This window comes from Podarcis gaigeae (assembly GCF_964106915.1).
Source record: "Podarcis gaigeae genome assembly, chromosome: 3".
Lineage (NCBI taxonomy): Eukaryota > Metazoa > Chordata > Lepidosauria > Squamata > Lacertidae > Podarcis > Podarcis gaigeae.
This window is the reverse complement of record NC_139680.1, coordinates 22,073,820-22,093,826: the sequence shown is the minus strand read 5'-3', so window position 1 is coordinate 22,093,826 and position 20,007 is coordinate 22,073,820. Positions and strand designations below refer to the sequence as shown.

At 41.3% G+C, this 20,007-nt stretch overlaps 2 protein-coding genes across 2 annotated transcripts in view; one reads left to right on the top strand and one right to left on the bottom strand.

Annotated features, from left to right (window-relative positions):
* MCPH1 (microcephalin 1) overlaps positions 1-20,007 on the top strand; it is a 107,854-nt gene that overhangs the window by 12,276 nt on the left and 75,571 nt on the right. Inside the window, exons 9-11 of the mRNA XM_083731749.1 lie at positions 6,782-6,819; positions 8,635-8,797; positions 14,260-14,337. Coding sequence (XP_083587875.1) covers positions 6,782-6,819; positions 8,635-8,797; positions 14,260-14,337 — 279 coding nt within the window. The remainder of the gene's footprint in view (positions 1-6,781; positions 6,820-8,634; positions 8,798-14,259; positions 14,338-20,007) is intronic.
* Positions 14,353-20,007, bottom strand: part of ANGPT2 (angiopoietin 2) — a 46,775-nt gene continuing 41,120 nt past the window's right edge. The window contains exons 8-9 of the mRNA XM_083730500.1: positions 18,490-18,620; positions 14,353-15,710 (exon numbers count right to left, since the gene is read on the bottom strand). Of these exons, the coding sequence (XP_083586626.1) occupies positions 15,550-15,710; positions 18,490-18,620 (292 nt within the window). The 3' untranslated portion in view covers positions 14,353-15,549. The remainder of the gene's footprint in view (positions 15,711-18,489; positions 18,621-20,007) is intronic.

Sequence of the window (20,007 nt, the reverse complement as noted above, 5' to 3'; positions counted from 1 at the left end):
ATTTCAAGCAAAATACAATGTATAGTCCATATACACTCTTGTGTATGGGAAGTCTTGTTTAGTCAAGTGAAAGTGGGGGTAAAATGGTGAAAATGAAGCATATGCAGTTACATGTGTTTTGTGAATTGAATTTTTAAAAAGAACCCCTGAACAGAATTATTACGGATTAAAAATGTATGTATATGATTATTAAAAATGTGGCATATGTAATGAATACAATTTCAGATTTTCAGCAAAAATTACTTGATTCTCAAAACAGGTTTATTTATTGCTTTTGTCTCTCAGTTTCTGTGATGTAGATAGTGATTTAAGAATGTACTAAATGTAAAATAATTCATTTATTCTAGTAAAGAACAAGCTTTTTTAAAAAAAGTCAGCGTCTTCTATTTATTACAAGTGTTGTTCAGTTCAGTGGGTCTTGCTCCCAAGTATGTTTATATGGGATTGCCAGTTTAAGAAGTATACTTCACTGGCGCTAGTGGAATTTACTTCTGAGAAAACTTGCTCAGGCTATAATGAGAGATTGCTTTACATGTATTCTAAGTAAACCTCATTGTGTTGATTTCTGAAGTCAACGATCAGCCAGAATTCAAATCTCACATTTGGAGTGAATAATTTGATCATTGCATGGAGAAAATAACAACCCTGCCTTCCTCTTAATGTCTAAACTGAATGCAAATTTTTCAGCAGTGATGTGCGGTAGAACAATAAATGGATGCCAATTGCAAATATAATACAGAACAACTTTCAAAGTTACAGCTTTATTTGCTAAATTCAAGTTAAATAAACATGCTAAATAAACATTTGATCATTTGACCATACAATGAAACACATCCAGTATTTCTTAGAGTTGGTTCACAAATGTATGTACAGGCCTTTCCTAATGATAATCTATTAGCATTGGAGCTACGGTGCAGCATTTTCATCCCATACTAATTAAGTAAAACCACAAGCTCCAGATTCTATGGGAGGGGTTTGTCCCACAGCCCCTCCTCATGGGTATTTAACTGAGGCATGCATAGCTTAATAAACCAGAGCCCTCTGCATATAACCAGACACTTTCATGGATTCACCATGGCTCCATCACTTTGCTGCAGCATTTTACACTAAATCAGATATCGCTTATATGCAGAAGGGGAGTTTCTTAGCTTTTTCAGGCAGCTCAGGGAACTGTAGAAAGGTTGTTAATCATATATGCATCTGCAGCTATTTGGATCTCTGTCTGATGGTTCTCTTTGGGGTTACCATTGTCTTTGGCACCTTGAAGATGAGGAAATATAATATGGCATAAGCTTTTGCAGGCTGAGTCCCCTTAAACATATGCAAGTATAGGGTAGAAATCTTTCAGTCTTGTGAAAATATAGAAATGTCACTCAGATATAAAAATAGTCTCGAGCCCACAAAAGCATATGCCATAATTTCTTCATTTTTAAGGTGCAACAAGACTGTTGTTATGTAGCAGCAAACTAAGGATATTGTTCAAAAAATAAGTAATAAATCCATACCAAGTGCCATACTACTGCTATCAAATGCTGTTGATAAGTGCTGCTATTTCCACTATCCAGTGAACCCTACCCTGCCTCATTTATGTCCTAGAACTTCTAATTTGTGAATTTTCAACCATTTCAGACTCAGGATTCACCTTTAACCTAAACATGCATTTGGGGACCTATTTCTTAATAGTTTACCATATATTTGAATGGTGATAGTGCTTCTGCTGTGACCCATCTTGGATCAGGCCTGAAGACCAATATTTGAGATGACCTAAATCTCTCCTATTTAGGGTTAACCTCCCATTCTGTCCTTGTTTCAAACTCACAAGGTGAGCGGTAATAAAAACGTTCCTGGGGGTTGCACATGGAAGTTGCTATTTCAAGAATGAAGTGCAAAGTGAGTTTCTATTAGTAAAACTTGGCTTTCTCTCTTCCTGCTCTACAAAGCCCCCCCAAAACCTTGGTTCCTGAACATTTTTTAGGGGAGAAGCAACTGGAAATGGGTGCTTCTAGCAATCCTCTTCATGCAACCCAGGACTTGACCATGTTCTGCATAAGACCCAGCCTCATTCCATTTTGAAAGAGATATTTTCTACCACCCTGTATTACAAGACTCTTTTAAAAACTTAATACTTCTCCAGTAAAGTATGCTAACTAGAAATGTTCTCTGCTGGATGTTTAAGTTAAGTTTACAGTAGGCCCCGGTGATGTATTTGTAGACTCCTGAAAATGCATTAATGTATGTTCAGGGAGTTTCTATAACCGCTGATTACAAAGTCGTAAACATTTCACCTCAAATGATACAGTTTCCTGAATTAGTGGGCAACTGAATGCATGTACATTCATAATCGGCAAGGCTAAAAGTTAAACTTGATATCTAGGCAATAAATACTATGGCTAGAATCCAAAGAATACAGGAGGAACACAGTATATGGATCTGGAGCTTACTCTAAAAGGGTCTTGCCTCTTAGGAAGTATGAATGTGTATGGTTAAAAAAAATCTAGCAAAATAAGGTTTTGTACCCACAATCTGGCTCAAAAAAATTGACAAAGTAACTTTGTTTAGGGACTAGAACATCTTGAAGGAGACTTCAGTGGCATCAGTCTGTACTTTATCCTAATTGATGCAAACACAGATTTAATATCAGTAGCTCTGAAACTTACTTTTTTGCCAAGAAAAAAATGCATACAGTTGAAGTTCATATTTCATTTTTATCTAGTATCATCGCTGGTATTAAAAGATGACAGGTGTCTTGAATATCAGCTTTTCTTAAATATACCATTTGCATTGTGTAACACTTGAATTGTGGGTGAATATACAGGAAAATATATAGGAACGCGGGTGGTGCTGTGGGTTAAACCACAGAGCCTAGGACTTGCCGATCAGAAGGTCGGCGGTTCGAATCCCCGTGACGGGGTGAGCTCCCGTTGCTCAGTCCCTGCTCCTGCCAACCTAGCAGTTCAACAGCACGTCAAAGTGCAAGTAGAGTCTGGCGGGAAGGTAAATGGCGTTTCCATGCTTTGCTCTCGTTCACCAGAAGCGGCTTAGTCTTGCTGGCCACATGACCCGGAAGCTGTATGCTGGCTCCCTTGGCCAATAAAGCGAGATGAGCGCCGCAACCCCAGAGTCGGCCATGACGACCTAAAGGTCAGGGGTCCCTTTACCTTTACCTATACAGGAAAAAATAATATGGAAAAGTTCGCAATTGCTTTATGAAAGTTTGTTTGTACTAAATGAATACTGTATATACCAAATATGGTATATATAATGTCTATATAGCAAAGTAAAAGACAATATTAAGGCTGCAGTCCTGTGCACACTCACCTGGGAGTAAGTCCATATGAACTCAAAGGGGCTTACTTCTGAGGAGACAGAAATAGGATTGTACTGTAAACAATCTAAATTATATTGAAATATAATTTTCATTAATGACATTATTAAACTTGCCACATTTTAACCAACAGCAATGGGTTCACCTATTTGTTTCAAATATTTTGTGCTGAAAATAGTAGACTGTAAGATGAAAATAATTTACATAATATTGGGAAACCCCATATGTTTGGAGGGAGGTCCAGGGTGGGATTCACCTAAGGAGCCCTGTCAATGGAAGCTCTTCCCTCCTCTGTGCACCCCTTCACCCCTTGAAATTGACTTGGGGGGTGGGAGAACCCCCAGAACAGCATGGGAGAGGGGGGGTCTTTGAAAGGCTGGTACAAACGGAAAGTTTGTAATAGCATGGCATTTAATTCTACACAGCTTGAAAGAGTCGCATCAGTCACATTTTGAAAAATGTCCATTCTACAAAAATTGTGGGGTTTTTTATGTACAGTGCTGCATCTAATCTTATTCCTTTTTCCAGATTATTTACTGCTGTTTTGAATGACCTTGGTTTCTAGGTGGTGACAATTTGTCCATGGCTGAAGTCAAAGGTGGTTCATGTGAATTTTTGTGTGACCAAGTGAATGAGCCTAGTGAGAAATTAATGAGACTCAAAAAGGTGAGTGTGCCTGGTCAGAATATCAAGGAACCCATACAGTATGCATGGAAATAGGCATATAGGAAGTGCATTATAGGGATACAGCTCTGGAGAAAAACTTCCTTCCATGTGTAGCATTCTTAAATCACCCATCCATCTGATATTTGCCTTCCTGGGGGGGCAGGGAAGAGAGGTGCCAGTATTGTTCCTGTCTTCCCTGCCCTCTCCACGGTGAGTTTTAGCATGAGGGGCAAGGGGTACTAAATCAGGGAATCAACAGCCTGATCAGTGGGGCATGCAGCAAAATGTTTCCGTCTATTCCTACGGAAGTGTTCCTGTTCAGAGTTCCAGAAAGCCATTCCTTCCAAACAGAACGTGGATTCTGTTTTTCTGAGTTTCTTTTTCAATTGAAACTCAACTATGACACGGCACATACTTATCCTCATAAGGCTCTTTCTTGTTGGGGGGCTGGGGGGAGCGTTGCCTCCTAATTTAGGAAATATATATCATTATATTTCATGGTTCCCTCCCTCTTTTCTCTGTGGTGGCCCCATTTTGGCTCTCAACTCCTTGACTTTGTTATTGTGGGGATCGATGCTTAATGGCTCTTAAATTTGGTTTGAAAAGCATTCTGCCTTGATGTATTTTATTATGTTCCTTTTAATGGCTTTATTATAGTCTATATTTTAAGCTGCCTGGGAAACATTTCATTTTGAAGGGTATCAATGGATAATTTTCCAATTTTCCAATTCTATTCTATTATTTTATCTAGATAGATAGATAGATAGATAGATAGATAGATAGATAGATAGATAGATGGATAGATGAAGGGACCCCTGACCGTTAAGTCCAGTCGCAGACGACTCTGGGGTTGCAGCGCTCATCTTGCTTTACTGGCCGAAGGAGCTGGCGTTTGTCCGCAGACAGTTTTTCTGGGTCATGTGGCCAGCATGACTAAGCTGTTTCTGGCAAAACCAGAGCAGCACACGGAAACATCGTTTACCTTCCCACCAGAGCAGTACCCATTTATCTATTTGCTTTCGAACTGCTAGGTTGGCAGGAGCTGGGACCAAGCAACAGGAGCTCACCCCGTCACAGGGATTCAAACCGCTGACCTTCTGATCAGCAAGCCCAAGAGGCTCAGTGGTTTAGACCACAGTGCCACCTAGATAGGTAGGTAGGTAGGTAGGTAGATAGATAGATAGATAGATAGATAGATAGATGCATTATATATTATGATATATTGTATATGTCATATATATTCCTATATAAATATTTCCTATATTTTCAAAGTTCAAGAGTGAATGTCACTTATGTCGCACAAGAGGGAGATATCAGTAATCGGGGGCGGGGGGAAGAATATTAAAAAGCTGCCCAGTCAGCATGCTTAGTTGCCACTGACTTTGTGGGGAGAGGAATGATGGAGAACTAGGTGGAAGGAAATTGGAACAAAGTGTCATGTTAGAGGGTATGTCCAACAGACTTGTGCACTGAGGAGGAAGACTTCACACTGCCATTTGATTACAGGTCCCACTTATAGTCAGTGGGTACAAACAAATTATTAAATGGCTGCCAATTTTTGAGTAGTTGGCAGCTTAAAGTGTTCTTTTCAGTGTTGCTCAGTTCCATGTACAAACACAGGAATCAAAGTACTTTTCCAAAGTCTCTGATGTGGTTCCGAGTGGGTGTGGGGCTTGCCTGTGTGTGCATCTTTTGCTTAGTACTGTACCGATAATTTGTTGTGGATTTGCTAATGTGTTCTTTAATATACTTCAGTAGGGGAAAGAGAGAGAGAATGTGTGTGTGTGTAATTGAATTTATCTGTCCAATGCTTCAATCTATTCACTTATCTAAATGACATGTTCTCTGAAATAATAAAATCACTTGGTGTGTCTTGCAGATTAGAGCACAACAGAACTTAATATGATTAATCAAGGATGTTCAAATTATTTAATGGTTGCATCACCTCTGTAGGCAGTGGAGGCAAGTCCATAACAGTGCATTTACAGTTTAACGAGAGATAGAGGCAAGTTCAGGCTCAATGGACTTCATGTCTAAAGCTACACCCCCCCCCCCAGTATTAAAGAATCCTGGCCATCAAAATGAATAACCAACAATCCTCTTATTCTGTACATACTGTACATAGTATTTGCATATTGGGGGTATTCACACAAGCCTCATTACATGCTGTATGCACGAGAGAGGGTGTGGCTAGCACTGCTCTCTCTCCATCAGTGCATGCTGTGGCCGTGACCCCTGCTGACCAACAAAGCAGGAAATTCAGGACCATTCAGGAATTCCCCACATGTGAATAAGTGCTATGCATACAGAATAGCCGCAGAATGACCACCAAACTCAGAGCTTGACAGGGTGTGCCCAAGCATGTGCATTGGCAGCAGGAGTGTGAAGCTAGCCAGCTTGATCCCACAACCCCGTCCTGTGTCCTTTCAGTGTATAAGAGCAGTGAAGGGGGGGATGAAGTCCCTCTACTGTGTGTATGATGCTATGTTGACACCAAATGGCCACAGATTTGATTTGATTAGAAAAGACTTGCTTGAGCATGGCCCAGCACTCAACCTTTCTTCCCAACAGAGGCTATGTGAACAGAAACAAAATAAAATCTTGCTTTTACTGGATACTTCTGGCATAACCTCCATATATGGTACTATATAACCAGTAAGGGGAAACTTTAATCTTCTTATGATTTACATCTTTATGTCTTCAGTGGAAGGTTGATAACTACAACTCTGGGTGGAAATGTCTCATACTTGTTTGACATGCTCTTTCTTCTTTCCTTCCTTAACCCTGTAGCCATCAAGAACATTGGTGATGACAAGCATGCCTTCTGAGTAAGTACTAGATATTTTGATGACATTCCTGCCTGCGTATATCTTGGTTTGTAGACCCAGGCAGGTATTACAAGCCAGTGAAGTGTAAACATGTGAGGCGGGTCAGTGGAACGCTAGTTCCTCTTACCTTCCATCATTGTCCTGTCACACTCAACTTATGGATGATGATTTTCTGAAGAGGGGAGCTTCTGGTATCTGTGGAAGCTCCACACCTCTTTTGGAACGCTGAAAGAAATGAGGGTTCCCAAATGGGGGGAAGAACGTTTTCAAACCTTTGCAAATACACGAAGCTCCCCTCTTCACACAGCCATCCTCTATAGGTTGAAGGTGACCGGAACGGTGATGGAAGGGGGCAGAGCTAGTGCACTTGTCCTTGCTGTCCTTCGCATAGTTACTCTTCATTGGATCATAATGGCAGCATTATAGAACTAGTATTACAGAGACATCACCTTGCCAACAAAGGTCCATATAGTTAAAGCCATGGTTTTCCCAGTAGTGATGTATGGAAGTGAGATCTGGACCATAAAGAAGGCTGATTGCCGAAGAATTGGTGCTTTTGAATTATGGAGCTGGAGGAGACTCTTGAGAGTCCCATGGACTGCAAGCAGATCAAACCTCTCCATTCTGAAGGAAACCAGCCCTGGGTGCTCACTGGAAGGACAGATCCTGAAGCTGAGGCTCCAATACTTTGCCCACCACATGAGAAGAGAAGACTCCCTGGAAAAGACCCTGATGCTGGGAAAGATTGAGGGCACAAGGAGAAGGGGACGACAGAGGACGAGATGGTTGGACAGTGTTCTTGAAACTACGAACATGAGTTTGACCAAGCTGTGGGAGGTTGTGGAAGACAGGAGTGCCTGGCGTGCTCTGGTCCATGGGGTCACGAAGAGTCGGACACGATTAAACGACTAAACAACAAATTACAGGGCTATGTAACTTAAATGGCAAGGTTTGGTTGACTACGGTAGGAATAACAGGGCAGCATTCAACTAAACAGTTTTGCTAGCAGAAGCACCAGAGAACTACTTCTTCCCTGGATCCTCCGGAACAGATTCACAAGGCGTCTGGGGAAGGGGTGGAGTTGCGTTATGCAACCAGAAATGCTTCTGCTAGTGGAATTGTTTAGCTGGATACCATGTATAGAGTTGAGCACACCAAGCTATAACTAGCAAAGCTACTGCTAGAAAATATAACATGTGATTAGAAAGTTGAAATTTAAGTATACACAGAGTCTAACTTTTGGACTTTGGGCTCTGATGTTTGCTGTAGTTTTCTAATTTTTTTAAAAAAACACCATAACAAATCTATTTTAGTTACTTTTGTGCAACAGGTACTATAGAACACATGCTATTTTCTAAGGGATGTTACAAATAAACCAGATGTTGAGGGCACCTGCCATAATATGCAGATGCGCAGCAAGACTTCTCCATGTACTTAGCAAAGAGCATCTGACAAACTTGCACTTTCCATTCTGTCTAGTGGTGGTTTCTGAAATACTTTGCTTCTTAGGGATATATCTGTGAGTTTGTGTATGTAAACCCTAAAAATCATTGCCTATATGGAGAAACACATGTCAGTGAAGAAGCATGACTGGCGGTGCAACCTACTGTATGTTTATGCCGCAGCCCCCAAATCTTACTTGTCCTTAAAGTTGCAGCCTAAGTCAAGACCAGCATATTTGTGCTGATGTTTTTTCAGTGCTTATGGATATGTAATGATATGTATTTAGCAATTTTAAAAAATCAACAATTTCAAAAATATTCTATGTAGCCATATTAACTTGTATTATGGACTTCTCTCCATCTCTCTTTGAAGGAAGCAGAATGTGGTTGTTCAGGTGGTAAAGAAGTTGGGAGGCTTTCTGTTTTCAGATGAAGTGCGTGACAATACAAGCCATGTGATTGCAGGGAGCCCCCGTCGTACTTTAAACATATTGATGGGAATTGCTCGCGGCTGTTGGATTCTATGTTACGAATGGGTAAGTAATATGGCTGACCATCCATTCATTGTTTCTTCTCTTTCCTTAACTATTTGATATTTTTAGCTACTTCTAAATGAACACATAATCCTCCATTACGTGAAATGTTTCAGGTGTGCTGATGATCAGGATAGCTTCAGGTTTTGCAACAGTCATACATAAGGCAATCGATACAAACTTCTGAACTTAAGCATTGTTATTTCCACATTTCTTTTGCATTCTGTTAATGTACAATGTTCCCATTGAGAGTTTCGTTTCCCCCAAAGCAAACCCAAACTGCAGGCATGGAGTTGGGGGTGGGTGGGTATTGGGAACACAGCAGAGACTAAAGGATTCAGGCCACTCTGCACCCCAAACCAAAGGGAAATTAATTTTAGGATGGATGTTTGTTTTCTGTTGTCAGTAAGTAATCAGGAAACAGAACTAAAGCAATAACTGATTCCACCCATATGGTGATGGATGACTGTTGCTAGATTATTACATTGGGGAGGAGCCCCTTGTGTGAGTAAAAGGGGCAAGGCCTCTAATTTCCACACACACACACAGCTGCAGCTCTTTGTCGCATATCAATATCATGCATCATATCATATCATTCCTCCAACCCTCAGGACTGACTTTACAAGGGGGAAAGGGAGGTGAGAAAGCTCCATTGTACAAACAGATTTCTGCTTGCCATTTTCTGGATGCTATCCAGTACTACAACTTTTGCTGAACATCTGATGATGGTTTGGTGAACATTGAACTGAACATACATGTTAAACCAGGCTTCCTCAAACTCGGCCCTCCAGATGTTTTTGGCCTACAACTCCCATGATCCCTAGCTAGCAGGACCAGTTGTCAGGGATGGTGGGAATTGTAGTCTCAAAACATCTGGAGGGCCACGTTTGAGGAAGCCTGTATTAAACCATGAGAATATGCTTAATTCATCTAGATTGGGGTGGAGAACCTCCAAATTTGACCCAGCAGATGTGATGTCAGGTCCGGAGCAGGCTGGATCAGCTATGCAGTTAACTTCTCTATGGGGAACTTGACCATGCAGCTGGTCTTTCCAGAAAGCAGGAATGAAGTTGACATTAAAGCCTGAGGAGTCAACTTGCATGACCAAATTCCCCTTGGGGAACTCGATTGTGCAGCTGATCCCTGCAGAAATCAGCTTTGCTAGCCCTATGCTTGGCACAGGAAGACATAAGGCTGGCAAAGGCTCTTGGGAACTGCAATACTACTGACTGTTAGGCACTTGGAAAGTGCTGCACAAGGGATTTTGTCAGATGGATGGGTGTCAATCCTCTGGCATCATAATGGCATGAGGTAATTGACAGGTGGGTCATCCTGCTCACTCGTCAAAGTTGGCCCACAAGGTTGGGACAGATAGGGATCTGGCCTGCTAGGCCAAAAGATTCCCCACCTCAATCTAGATTTTCAATTCACTGTACAGTGGTGCCCCGCAAGACGAATGCCTCGCAAGACGAAAAACTCGCTAGACGAAAGGGTTTTCCGTTTTTCGAGGTGCTTCGCAAGACGAATTTCCCTATGGGCTTGCTTCACAAGACGAAAACGTCTTGCGAGTTTTTTCCCTTTTCCCCCCCTTTTTCTAAGCCACTAATAGCCGCTAAGCCGCTAATAGCGCTAAGCCGCTAATGGCCGTGCTTCGCAAGACGAAAAAACCGCTAGACGAAGAGACTCGCGGAACAAATTATTTTCGTCTTGCGAGGCACCACTGTATAGGAGTTGCTTTCAGCATTAAATCAGCCTACAAATAAACTCCAGAAATAACAGCGAGGGGTTTACATATATTTTCTACATTATTTTAAAATCTAATGGGATAAAGCACAGACATTCAAAAGTATGGTAAACTAGTATTCAGACTCTACATAGTTATTTTAAGAAAAATAGATTATAAGCAAAAGGCAACTGAAGCCCCACTGTCCCAGGATTGGGAAGGAATCAAACACAGCTGCAGAAACAGGAAGTTATTTAATGCCATGGGACTTTTGTGCCAGATGGATCATATTTTCTGAAACCATGTTGAAATAAATGATATCTGGCTAGATGTTTCTGAATCATGCCTGTAAATACAACCAATAGGTATGGCCTGCAATTGTACATTAATAAGTACTTTTAAACTAAAACTTTTACACAACTTGTTTTTTGAAGATTTGAACTGCATTGTCTAATGTTTGCTTTCTGTTTTCCCCTATTTAGTGTTACGTTAGCCATACCGGAATCTCTTGAAATGTTATATTTCACAAGTATCTTCTTTTCTCAGTGATGGTCTTTCCATTAGCAACATTCAAAGTGACCTGGATAACTTGTGTGTCATGTGTACTGTGCATTGCAAACTTCTCAGATAAAATAATCTGGTATTTGAGTAGGACAAACTGGAAGAGCCCTTGAGGTCCAGGAACAGAAAAAAAAAGAAAAGAATGGGGGGGGGTGAGCCTGGGAAAAGCTCCAAGAATTTGGTGATGGAGCCAGTATTTAATTCCACTTTCTCCTTATTTCTGCTTGTTGTGTGTGAACCGGGGATTGTAGTTTATCACAAATGCCGCCTTAATTAAACAAACCCATGGTTTAAAGTTAGCATATTTTGAAATGGACAAGAGTTTGAGACTAACCCAAGGTCTTTGGTTTATATGCAGAGAAAGTCACTTTGAATGTTAGCAAAGTCACCCTATCCACTCAGGAAAACAAGATGGGTGTGCAGAAAGCAGAAGATTCACTCAGGCATTTTGCCTAGCACTAAAACATGGTTTATTGCTTTGTTTGAAATGGTCCATTATTACTCCAAGAGCTTTCAGAGACAATTGAGAGGCCTTCATTCAACCATTAATGCTTCTGAGCCACAACCCCTTTGTTGATTTAAGAAGGATTACCATGAGTTGGCAAAGATTTGGCAAGTCACCGGATGCTGTTAGCAATGTACTTCCCTCACTTACCAGACAATAATTGCATTAAATCTTTTATTGGTGAAAATTTGTGACAGAACACATCCCAGTCTTTTTCTTAAATAGAAGCTAGTGGCGGAAGTGACACACATAACAGAGGATGTCATATTGTTCCTGTGGAAAAAGTCATTGAACCGTTTTCAAGTGCACTTGTTTTGATCTTTTGTTCAGCTCTCTTTGTAATGGCCCTTCCTGGTATGGGCATGTTAAATAATTGTTACGAACACCCCAGCTGCTGACCACTGATCTAACAATGAATGGCTTTGATTTTTGCTGTCTGTTTTATTGTTTCATACATTATCTAATTTTGCATAGCACCGAGAGACAGAAATTGCCAGTGGAGTTAGCTACTGTAATTACAGTCAAGTTACAGCTGAGGAAGGATGGCCAGTTGGTGCAAGGAAGCCTAAACTATTTGTTCATATCCTTGCACGTGTGTCCTATGTAGTGTGGGAGCCGAGAATACATATTTTTAAAAAACTTAAGTTTTATTAAATTTTCATAACTTGAGAGAGTTTTGAATTGCTGCAGATTGCCGAAATAAATCAACAACTGTGCTTTGCATCCGAAACCTTTTTCTAACCAGATTGCCAAATAAAAGAAGCAATAAACTTGGTAAATATACTTGTAGCCAAAGATCACCAGCTACAAGTGGGTGACTTTTTAGGGCCAAAAAAGCCATACACAAAGGAGGTTTTCTGACTTCCCCCAGGTCTTTTCCACAGTTATAGGCTGCTGAACCACAAACATGCTATCAAGGGGAGCCACTCACGCATCTAAGGAACACAAATTTGGTAGATGCTTGGGTCTGTAGCAAGAAAGTAGATTTTTACTCGCAGTTAATGCTGCACAGATAAAAGTCACTGTTCCCCTCTACTTCTCTGTCTCATGGGACTAGTGGCATAGTTGCAATGTATGCCACTAAGTAGTGGCATAGTTGCAGGCCGATATAAGACATATTTGAATTTTTCATCAGATCTGTTCAAAACAGCCAAGCAAGCTTGGTTTCTATGCTACATTGTTTTCCAGCTCAATCCTACATCAACCATGTTACAGCCCAATCGTAACCATGTCTACTGTGAAATAAATCCTACTGATTTCAATGGGGCTTGCTCCCAAGTCAGTGGGTATAGCACTGCAGCCTTAGTCAGCAGCAAAAGCAACAAGGGGTTGTGTGGCACCTTTAGCTTTCATGATCATCCAGTGCCATAATAAGACAGCATCTTATGACTGTAGTGCATGAAAAGCTATGCTGTGCTTCCTTTGTTGCTCTCTAAGTGCCACAAGACTCGTTTTTTAACATCAACATTGGTATTCTCTTGCAGCGGTCCTCTTTGCAGAGGTACCTCACTTGCTGAAGTACAATTGGCGCCAATCTTGTTTACCTCAAGCCTTTGCCTTAGTTTGATGGAGTTCAATTCCACAGTTGTAGCTTAGTTTTAAGAAAGTTTGGAGTTGCCTATGACTACGGGTGACACTGTGGTGTAAATCACAGAGCCTTGGGCTTGCCAATTGGAAGGTCGGTGGTCCAAATCCCCGCGACGGGGTGAGCTCCCGTTGCTCATTCCCTGCTCCTGCCAACCTAGCAGTTCGAAAGCACACCAGCGCAAGTAGATAAGTAGGTACCGCTCTGGCGGGAAGGTAAATGCCATTTCCGTGCACTGCTCTGGTTTCGCCAGAAGCGGCTTAGTCATGCTGGCCACATGACCCGGAAAAACTGTCTGCGGACAAACGTCAGCTCCCTCGGCCAGTAAAGCGAGATGAGCGCTGCAACTCCAGAGTCGTTCGTGACTGGACTTAACTGTCAAGGGTCCTTTACCTTTACCTTTTTATGACTACTTTAAGTGAGGTGTTTTATCTGTTTGATAGTGAAGGTGTTGTTTTAACCCCTTATGCTGTAGCCCACCCTGAGATCATGAATGAACAGTGTGCTAGAAAAGAAATAAGTAGAGCTTGGGCTCAATGGCCAGGATCCGAAGACATGGGCAGTTGCTTTCCATTTTCAAAAGAGCATTGAGGTTGTGCTTCTTGAACAGCTGATTGCCTTGTAATGCAGCAAAGTTGCTTCTCAAACTGAGGGCACCTCAAAGGGAGTCTCTGATGCAGCATGGACATCTGTTTAAAGAGGGAGGAAAGAAAAGAAAAAAATGCCCCAAATCCCAAACACCTGAAATAATACTGTGGGTCCGACCCATATCTACAGACTTGGAAACCCTTAACCTTCATTGAGCTTTTCCTTAGTGTTTTTCCTTGACTTTTAAGTTTTCATCTTGTCTTAATGCACAGTAGTATATCACTTCTGAGAAACAGTTTAAGTAGACTAAAATTTATAGTGCCATGTTTTCTTTGCCATGATACGTCTATATGTATAATTCATAGCTTCCCAGAATCTGACATGGGGAGTAGAACCCCAATATAGTGCTGCCTGCTCAACTTCTGATTTATTTTATTTATGTATTCATAGAGACTACTCTTCAGTTTCTGATTACAACTAAATATAGTTTGATCTTTTTGTAGGTGTTGTGGTCTCTTGAATACGGCCACTGGATGTCTGAAGAACCCTATGAGCTCTCTGTGGATTTCCCTGCAGCCCCAGTAAGTAATACATGATTTACTTTTTAACTTATTCAGAAATAAGTCAATTTTTTATCTTGGAATATGGATCAACAACAGAAGTGTGCTCACAATATATCCAATCAAATGGTGACAAAAAAAATTCTTCCCCTTTACCTTCTCTTGACAAAGGCCTGTTAGTACGGGAATATTCAAACTTTCAAGTCATGTAAAATTTCTAATGAAACCACCCCATTCACCAGACATGGGGCTGACAACATCCCTTATGGTGTGATTCCTAAATGGAAATGTTGTGGAAAGGCTTTTGACAGGTGGGTGGGGGCAACCCTCCTGTCAATCATCTGTTATCAGAATGTCAACTTTCACCCTGGAAGCTGGTCCCGATACTCCTGCTCTAATCTGTACTTAATTCTCAGAGAAAGCAGAAACAGCTTGCTGTTGTTTAAATGCATCCAAAATACCGAGAAATGTCCCAACTACTGGGTATTATTTAAACATAAAGGAACTAGGAAAGAAGAAGAAAAGTGCAATTTTCCTACAAAATATATTTAACCACACAATATGTGTTGCAGGGCTATTCTGACTTTTAAAATACTGATGGAAATATCTGATATATTAAAAGGGGGAAATAGTTGTCTATTATTATATACTTGGTACTGGATGTAAAGCATAGAAATATTTTTTACAAATCCTTATTAAATATACTAGTATGGGCTACCAAATATCCCCAAATATGTGATTACAAATGGTAGGAATCAGACTACAGGAAGTAATTACAAAACAATGTGCTTATGTACATAATTACAACCATGGCATGAGATAGGAATAGGAATACAATAAAGATGACCAAATAAGTGTCCCTTGTTTTAAGGCAGCCATTAAAGTTCAGTAAAAGGGCATAAAGAATCACTTCGAAAGCTTAAGTAATTTCTGTTTATGATCTAGATGTATTTCACAGTTCCAGTTATGCACAAACACCTTAAGCTGGTTGGGAGTCCTTTTATTGTTCTCTTTTGCCAAATCATTATTGCATCAGATACCTCTTCTTGCTTGACATTTAATTGCGATGAAATTCAGTGGCTGTTGAAAACAAGCTGATTCCCGAAGGATATATGTGCATGTTATCCAGGCGGGAAAAAACCAGTTAAGCTGCATCTGGGGTCTTAAAATATTTCTCAAATATAGTATTTTGAAGTTATTTCAATAGGCACTTCATACAAAGAGCAAATGTTTTTAGAAATCTGCTGGTCGGATCATCATAGTTGTGGCCTTGAGAGAGTAGCCTGCGCCTTTCCAGTAGTACCATTTAATTCCTTTAAATTTGTTTGTGTTCTGTCGCAATGGATAGTACAGGCCATTCAGATTGGAAGGACCGCATGCATCAAACCACCATCCTGTTAAAAAAAATATAAATGAAAGGGAGTGTGAAAAAATAATAATAGATGCATTGCTTTCAAGTTGTTTATACAGATTCTCAGATTTTTTTTTATAAATCTTAAAATAATCACACATACACAACATACTAGAATATATGTAGATGTGATATACACATGTATGTTATATACACATGTATATGTTATATACACGTATACACCTGACACCTGCTGTTCTAGCTACTCTCATTCTAAGTAAGCTGAACAGGAACTGCTTTATATCAAAGACATATATCTTAGTGCACAAGTTCAACATGATGTAGCCCTCTTGGCACTCATCCTGAGATCCTTGTGCTGGATCAAGTGCTTCAACACACTGGATCAAATTTGATCGCCCCCTTTTAATTCTCTGCTCAGTCAACTTTAAAAGACCCACAAACACAAAAATCCCTGGACCTATTAGCAGGTTTCTTCTCTAGGGGCACCTTTCTTATAAACACTGTTGTTATACAAATTGATCCCAAACCATAGGGAATTATTTCAGGCACCCCAGAACCTGAAGCTTTCTTTTGCAAGAAAACCACAGCAGCTATCCTTTTCTTATGTGGAAAGTATTCATCCCTTCAGAGGAGGATGCCGTGCCTGCAAATTTTATCCGCTTCTGGGCAACAGAATCCCCTCTGTTGCCATTCTCTAGGTTTTATAGTTCCTAGATATATCTAAAAATTGTGAGTTTAAAAAATGAGCTGTTCTAGTGGCGCTAGTTACTTTTGCTGGGCCTGCACAGTTATTTCTAATTGTTATTGCTATGCGTAATAGCAGTTGCTGCAGTGTTTACAGAGTGAAGTTCCTGTGGTAGGAACATAAGAACAGCTCTGCTGGATCAGACCAAAGGCCTATCCAGCTCAATATCCTGTTTCCCACAGTGGCCAACCACTTGCCTATGGGAATCCCACAAGCAGGATATGAGCTTTCCTACTGTTATGCCCCAGCAATTGGCATTCAGAAGTACCGTATTTTTCGCTCTATAGGACGCACTTTTTCCCCTCCAAAAATGAAGGGGAAATGTGTGTGCGTCCTATGGAGCGAATGCAGGGGGAAGGCAGGCAGGAAAAGCCCCCAAAAGCCGCACACAAGCTCCGCGCGGCTCTTGCGGGCTTTTCCTCAGGAGGGACAAGGGACTGACGCGGCCAGTCAGTCCCTTCTCCCTCCTCATAGAAAAGCCCACAGGAGCCGTGTGCTCCTTAAAGGGTGTGCGGCTCCTGTGGGCTTTTGCGGGAGGTGGGGGTATTGCCATAGCCCCGCGACCCTCTCCCGGCTGGAGAGGTGGTGCGCGGCTATGGCAGCAGCCTCTCCACTACGCCTTTCCGCTGCTCCCCGACCTGCTCTTTGGGGCTGGAGGTGGGCTTCCCCCCAGCAGCCCCAAAGAGCAGGTCAAAAGGAACCTGAAGCTTGGAGAGCGAGAGGGGTCGGTGCGCACCGACCCCTCTCGCTCTCCAGGCTTCCAAGGTAGCTGCCTGAAGGTGACTGAATGCACCTTGAACGGCACCTTGTTTTAGAGGGGGAAAACAAGGGGGGGAATTCTCCCCCTCTCTGCGCAGCACCTCCTGCCACTTTGCTGAAGGGGCGCTGGGCAGAGAGGGGAAGAATTTTTTTTCTTGTTCTCCCCCCTATAAAACAAGGTGTGTCCTTTTGTCCGGTGTCCTTGCGTCCTATAGAGCGAAAAATACGGTATTTGCCTCTGATACTGGAGGTATCGGGAGGAATCCAGGAGTTCAAAAACGCTTAGAGCCCAGTAAGTGCCTGCATAGAGTTAACTGCAGCTGCACCAAGCACGCTGGAACGAAACGCTAAACTATAGTTTAGAGTTAGGAGAACTAGCCTAGCCTCCCCTGAGCTCATGCACTCTGCTCTCTTCCCCGTAGCCACAAGGAAGAGGTTTTTTATTAGTAGTATTAACTGCAGCCGGTCTACATCGGGCAAGACTGCACAAACTTTGGGCAGTATTAACTATGGTTAGTGGAAACAAGCCAAGCCATAGTTTATTAGGCTGTCTGGTTTTTGCTAACTGTAGTTAAGATTAACCACAATTTAGTGTTGAAATGACACCTAAAATGGAAACTGTACCTTTTTTTGAATCTCCTCCTTGCAGAAAGAGAAGATAGGAAGGGGAGCATGTGAGCCCGGTGAGACTAGGTGTAGTCTTGTAATGATAAACCATGGTTGAGCATTTAGTCCAAATGCAGCCATTGTCTAATTCTATGTTGCATCCCAAGGTCCGATTTAGCTATAGGTCACAGTACTTTGTACTCAGGTTTCATCAGTTAACACTGTCATACTATTATTGTGACATTACACCGGTTCAAAAGGAAGGAAGAAAGTTGATAATTTGACTGTTCGCCATTCCCATATTTTCTTCACTTCCTCTGTCTGTCTGCATATCTGACTTGGACAAGCTACATTGCAGATTGCACCCTTGCAGTCATAAAGTCCTAGTGGTTGTATCGCAGTGTCCCAGGTATTTTGCTGCTGCGATGTAAAACCAGAGCTTACTGCTGTTCTGTTGAGCACAGCCCTGGCAACTGAATGTGTCCATTTTTTGGTTAATCGGTTATGTGCTATTTATTCAAAAGTGAGCATCAAAATGGAAAAATGTAGAAGCCATCAAATTGCAACATTTCAGACTTTTCATGGTTTTGCCCAGATACCATGGCAAAATCTACTTTTATGGCTCGATTCAGCGCCAGCAGAAATAGGAAGAGCCTGACAATAGGAAGTGAGCAGAAAATGCTACTCTTACCTCCTGTTAGCATTTGTGAGCATTTGCAGATGCATTTGTCATTGTCTGCATCCTTTGTGCTAAAACCATTTCCTGGTTGGCTTATGCTGCTTATTTTCCCTGCCGTCCCTGTAACTCCTTTAAGGTGGATCCTGTAGAAAAGCAAAATGGGAAACAAACGAATACATGCTGAAGCAATTGTGGTGGTGAAGTCTGTGCTGGAAAGGAATCGTTTTCCAAGAAGTATCCTGTTCTGCTCTCCAGTTAATGATCTACTATGTGTCTTTTGCACACAGTATGCCAGGAACTTCTTGTCAACAAAATGTGTTGTTCTGGAAGAGAAATAGCCTTGTTTGCTCCTGAACTGTTGTACTAGATTAGCAAAAACAACAAAGAGGTTTGAATAGATATTAACTGTGACTGAATTACAGCCCAGAGCCTTCTGGAAGGACCACAGGTTCTCTGTTCGCGATCTAAAGCCAAAGGAAGTGTTTTTTCCTCTTCAAAATATAATTTTTGTATGCAAATTCACATTGATGGAATTGCTTGACCTGTTGAAACATACAGTTCTTCAGCTGGGATATAACACTAGTGCTCTGGTGTTTTGGCACAGAAAGTATTCTTCCTTGCAGATCCAAGTTGGAATTAGAAAGCTTACAATTTATATTCCTGCAAGAAGTGGTCTTATTTTTCAAAAGTTCTCAGCCCCCCACTGCTTCTCTTAAGATTCTGAAAGAAAGAGACTGTTCAAGCCAATTGCTATATAACAGAGTCTATTTTTTATGCTAGCATTTATAAACATTTAAGACGTTATTCAGAAAGGAGTCTGATCTGTCTCAGGAGCAGTACAGAGAACCTGAAGGGGATGTATCCAAAGTTTGATAATTCAGTCTCATTGCCCTGATGAAGTGAAGGCCTTTGACATTTTCCTACTTGTCATTTGAAAATGTCTGTGAGTGCAAGCCAGCAAATGGCTACAGATATATAGCGTGGGAACATCGCCTCAGATTCAGCGCTGAGCATTCAGATGACATACATCTGAAGCCATTTTCTGGCAACCATTCCACCTGTGCATTTGAAAACATTTAATGTCTGACAAAGCCAGATCTAGCAAATGCTTCCTGTATCATCATGGCTTATAGGTACAATACACCGAGCTTTAGAATCTCTATGCACAACATATAATGACTGATGCTTGAACAACAGCAGTCAGTGAGGTCTGGATCAAGTCTCTCCATCTCCCAGTCGAGATTTACATATTTTCTTTTGGGGAAAGTGTGCACAGCTGAAATCACTAGACATGTAAATCTTGGTGGTACATGCAGCCTTTTTCAGGCTATATCTGTGCATGGATCATGTTCAGTGGGTGGCTAGGGGAGACTGTCATTGCTAGTTTATGTTGGATTCCCTCAGCAGCCGCCATTTTATTTAATCTATATCAGTGTTTATTTTGGCTTTTTCTCAGCTGCTTTGCATTTCAAAGTTTTCAAAATGATAAGCAGAAACTGCTTTCAAGTAGTGTTACTATATAACTTCACC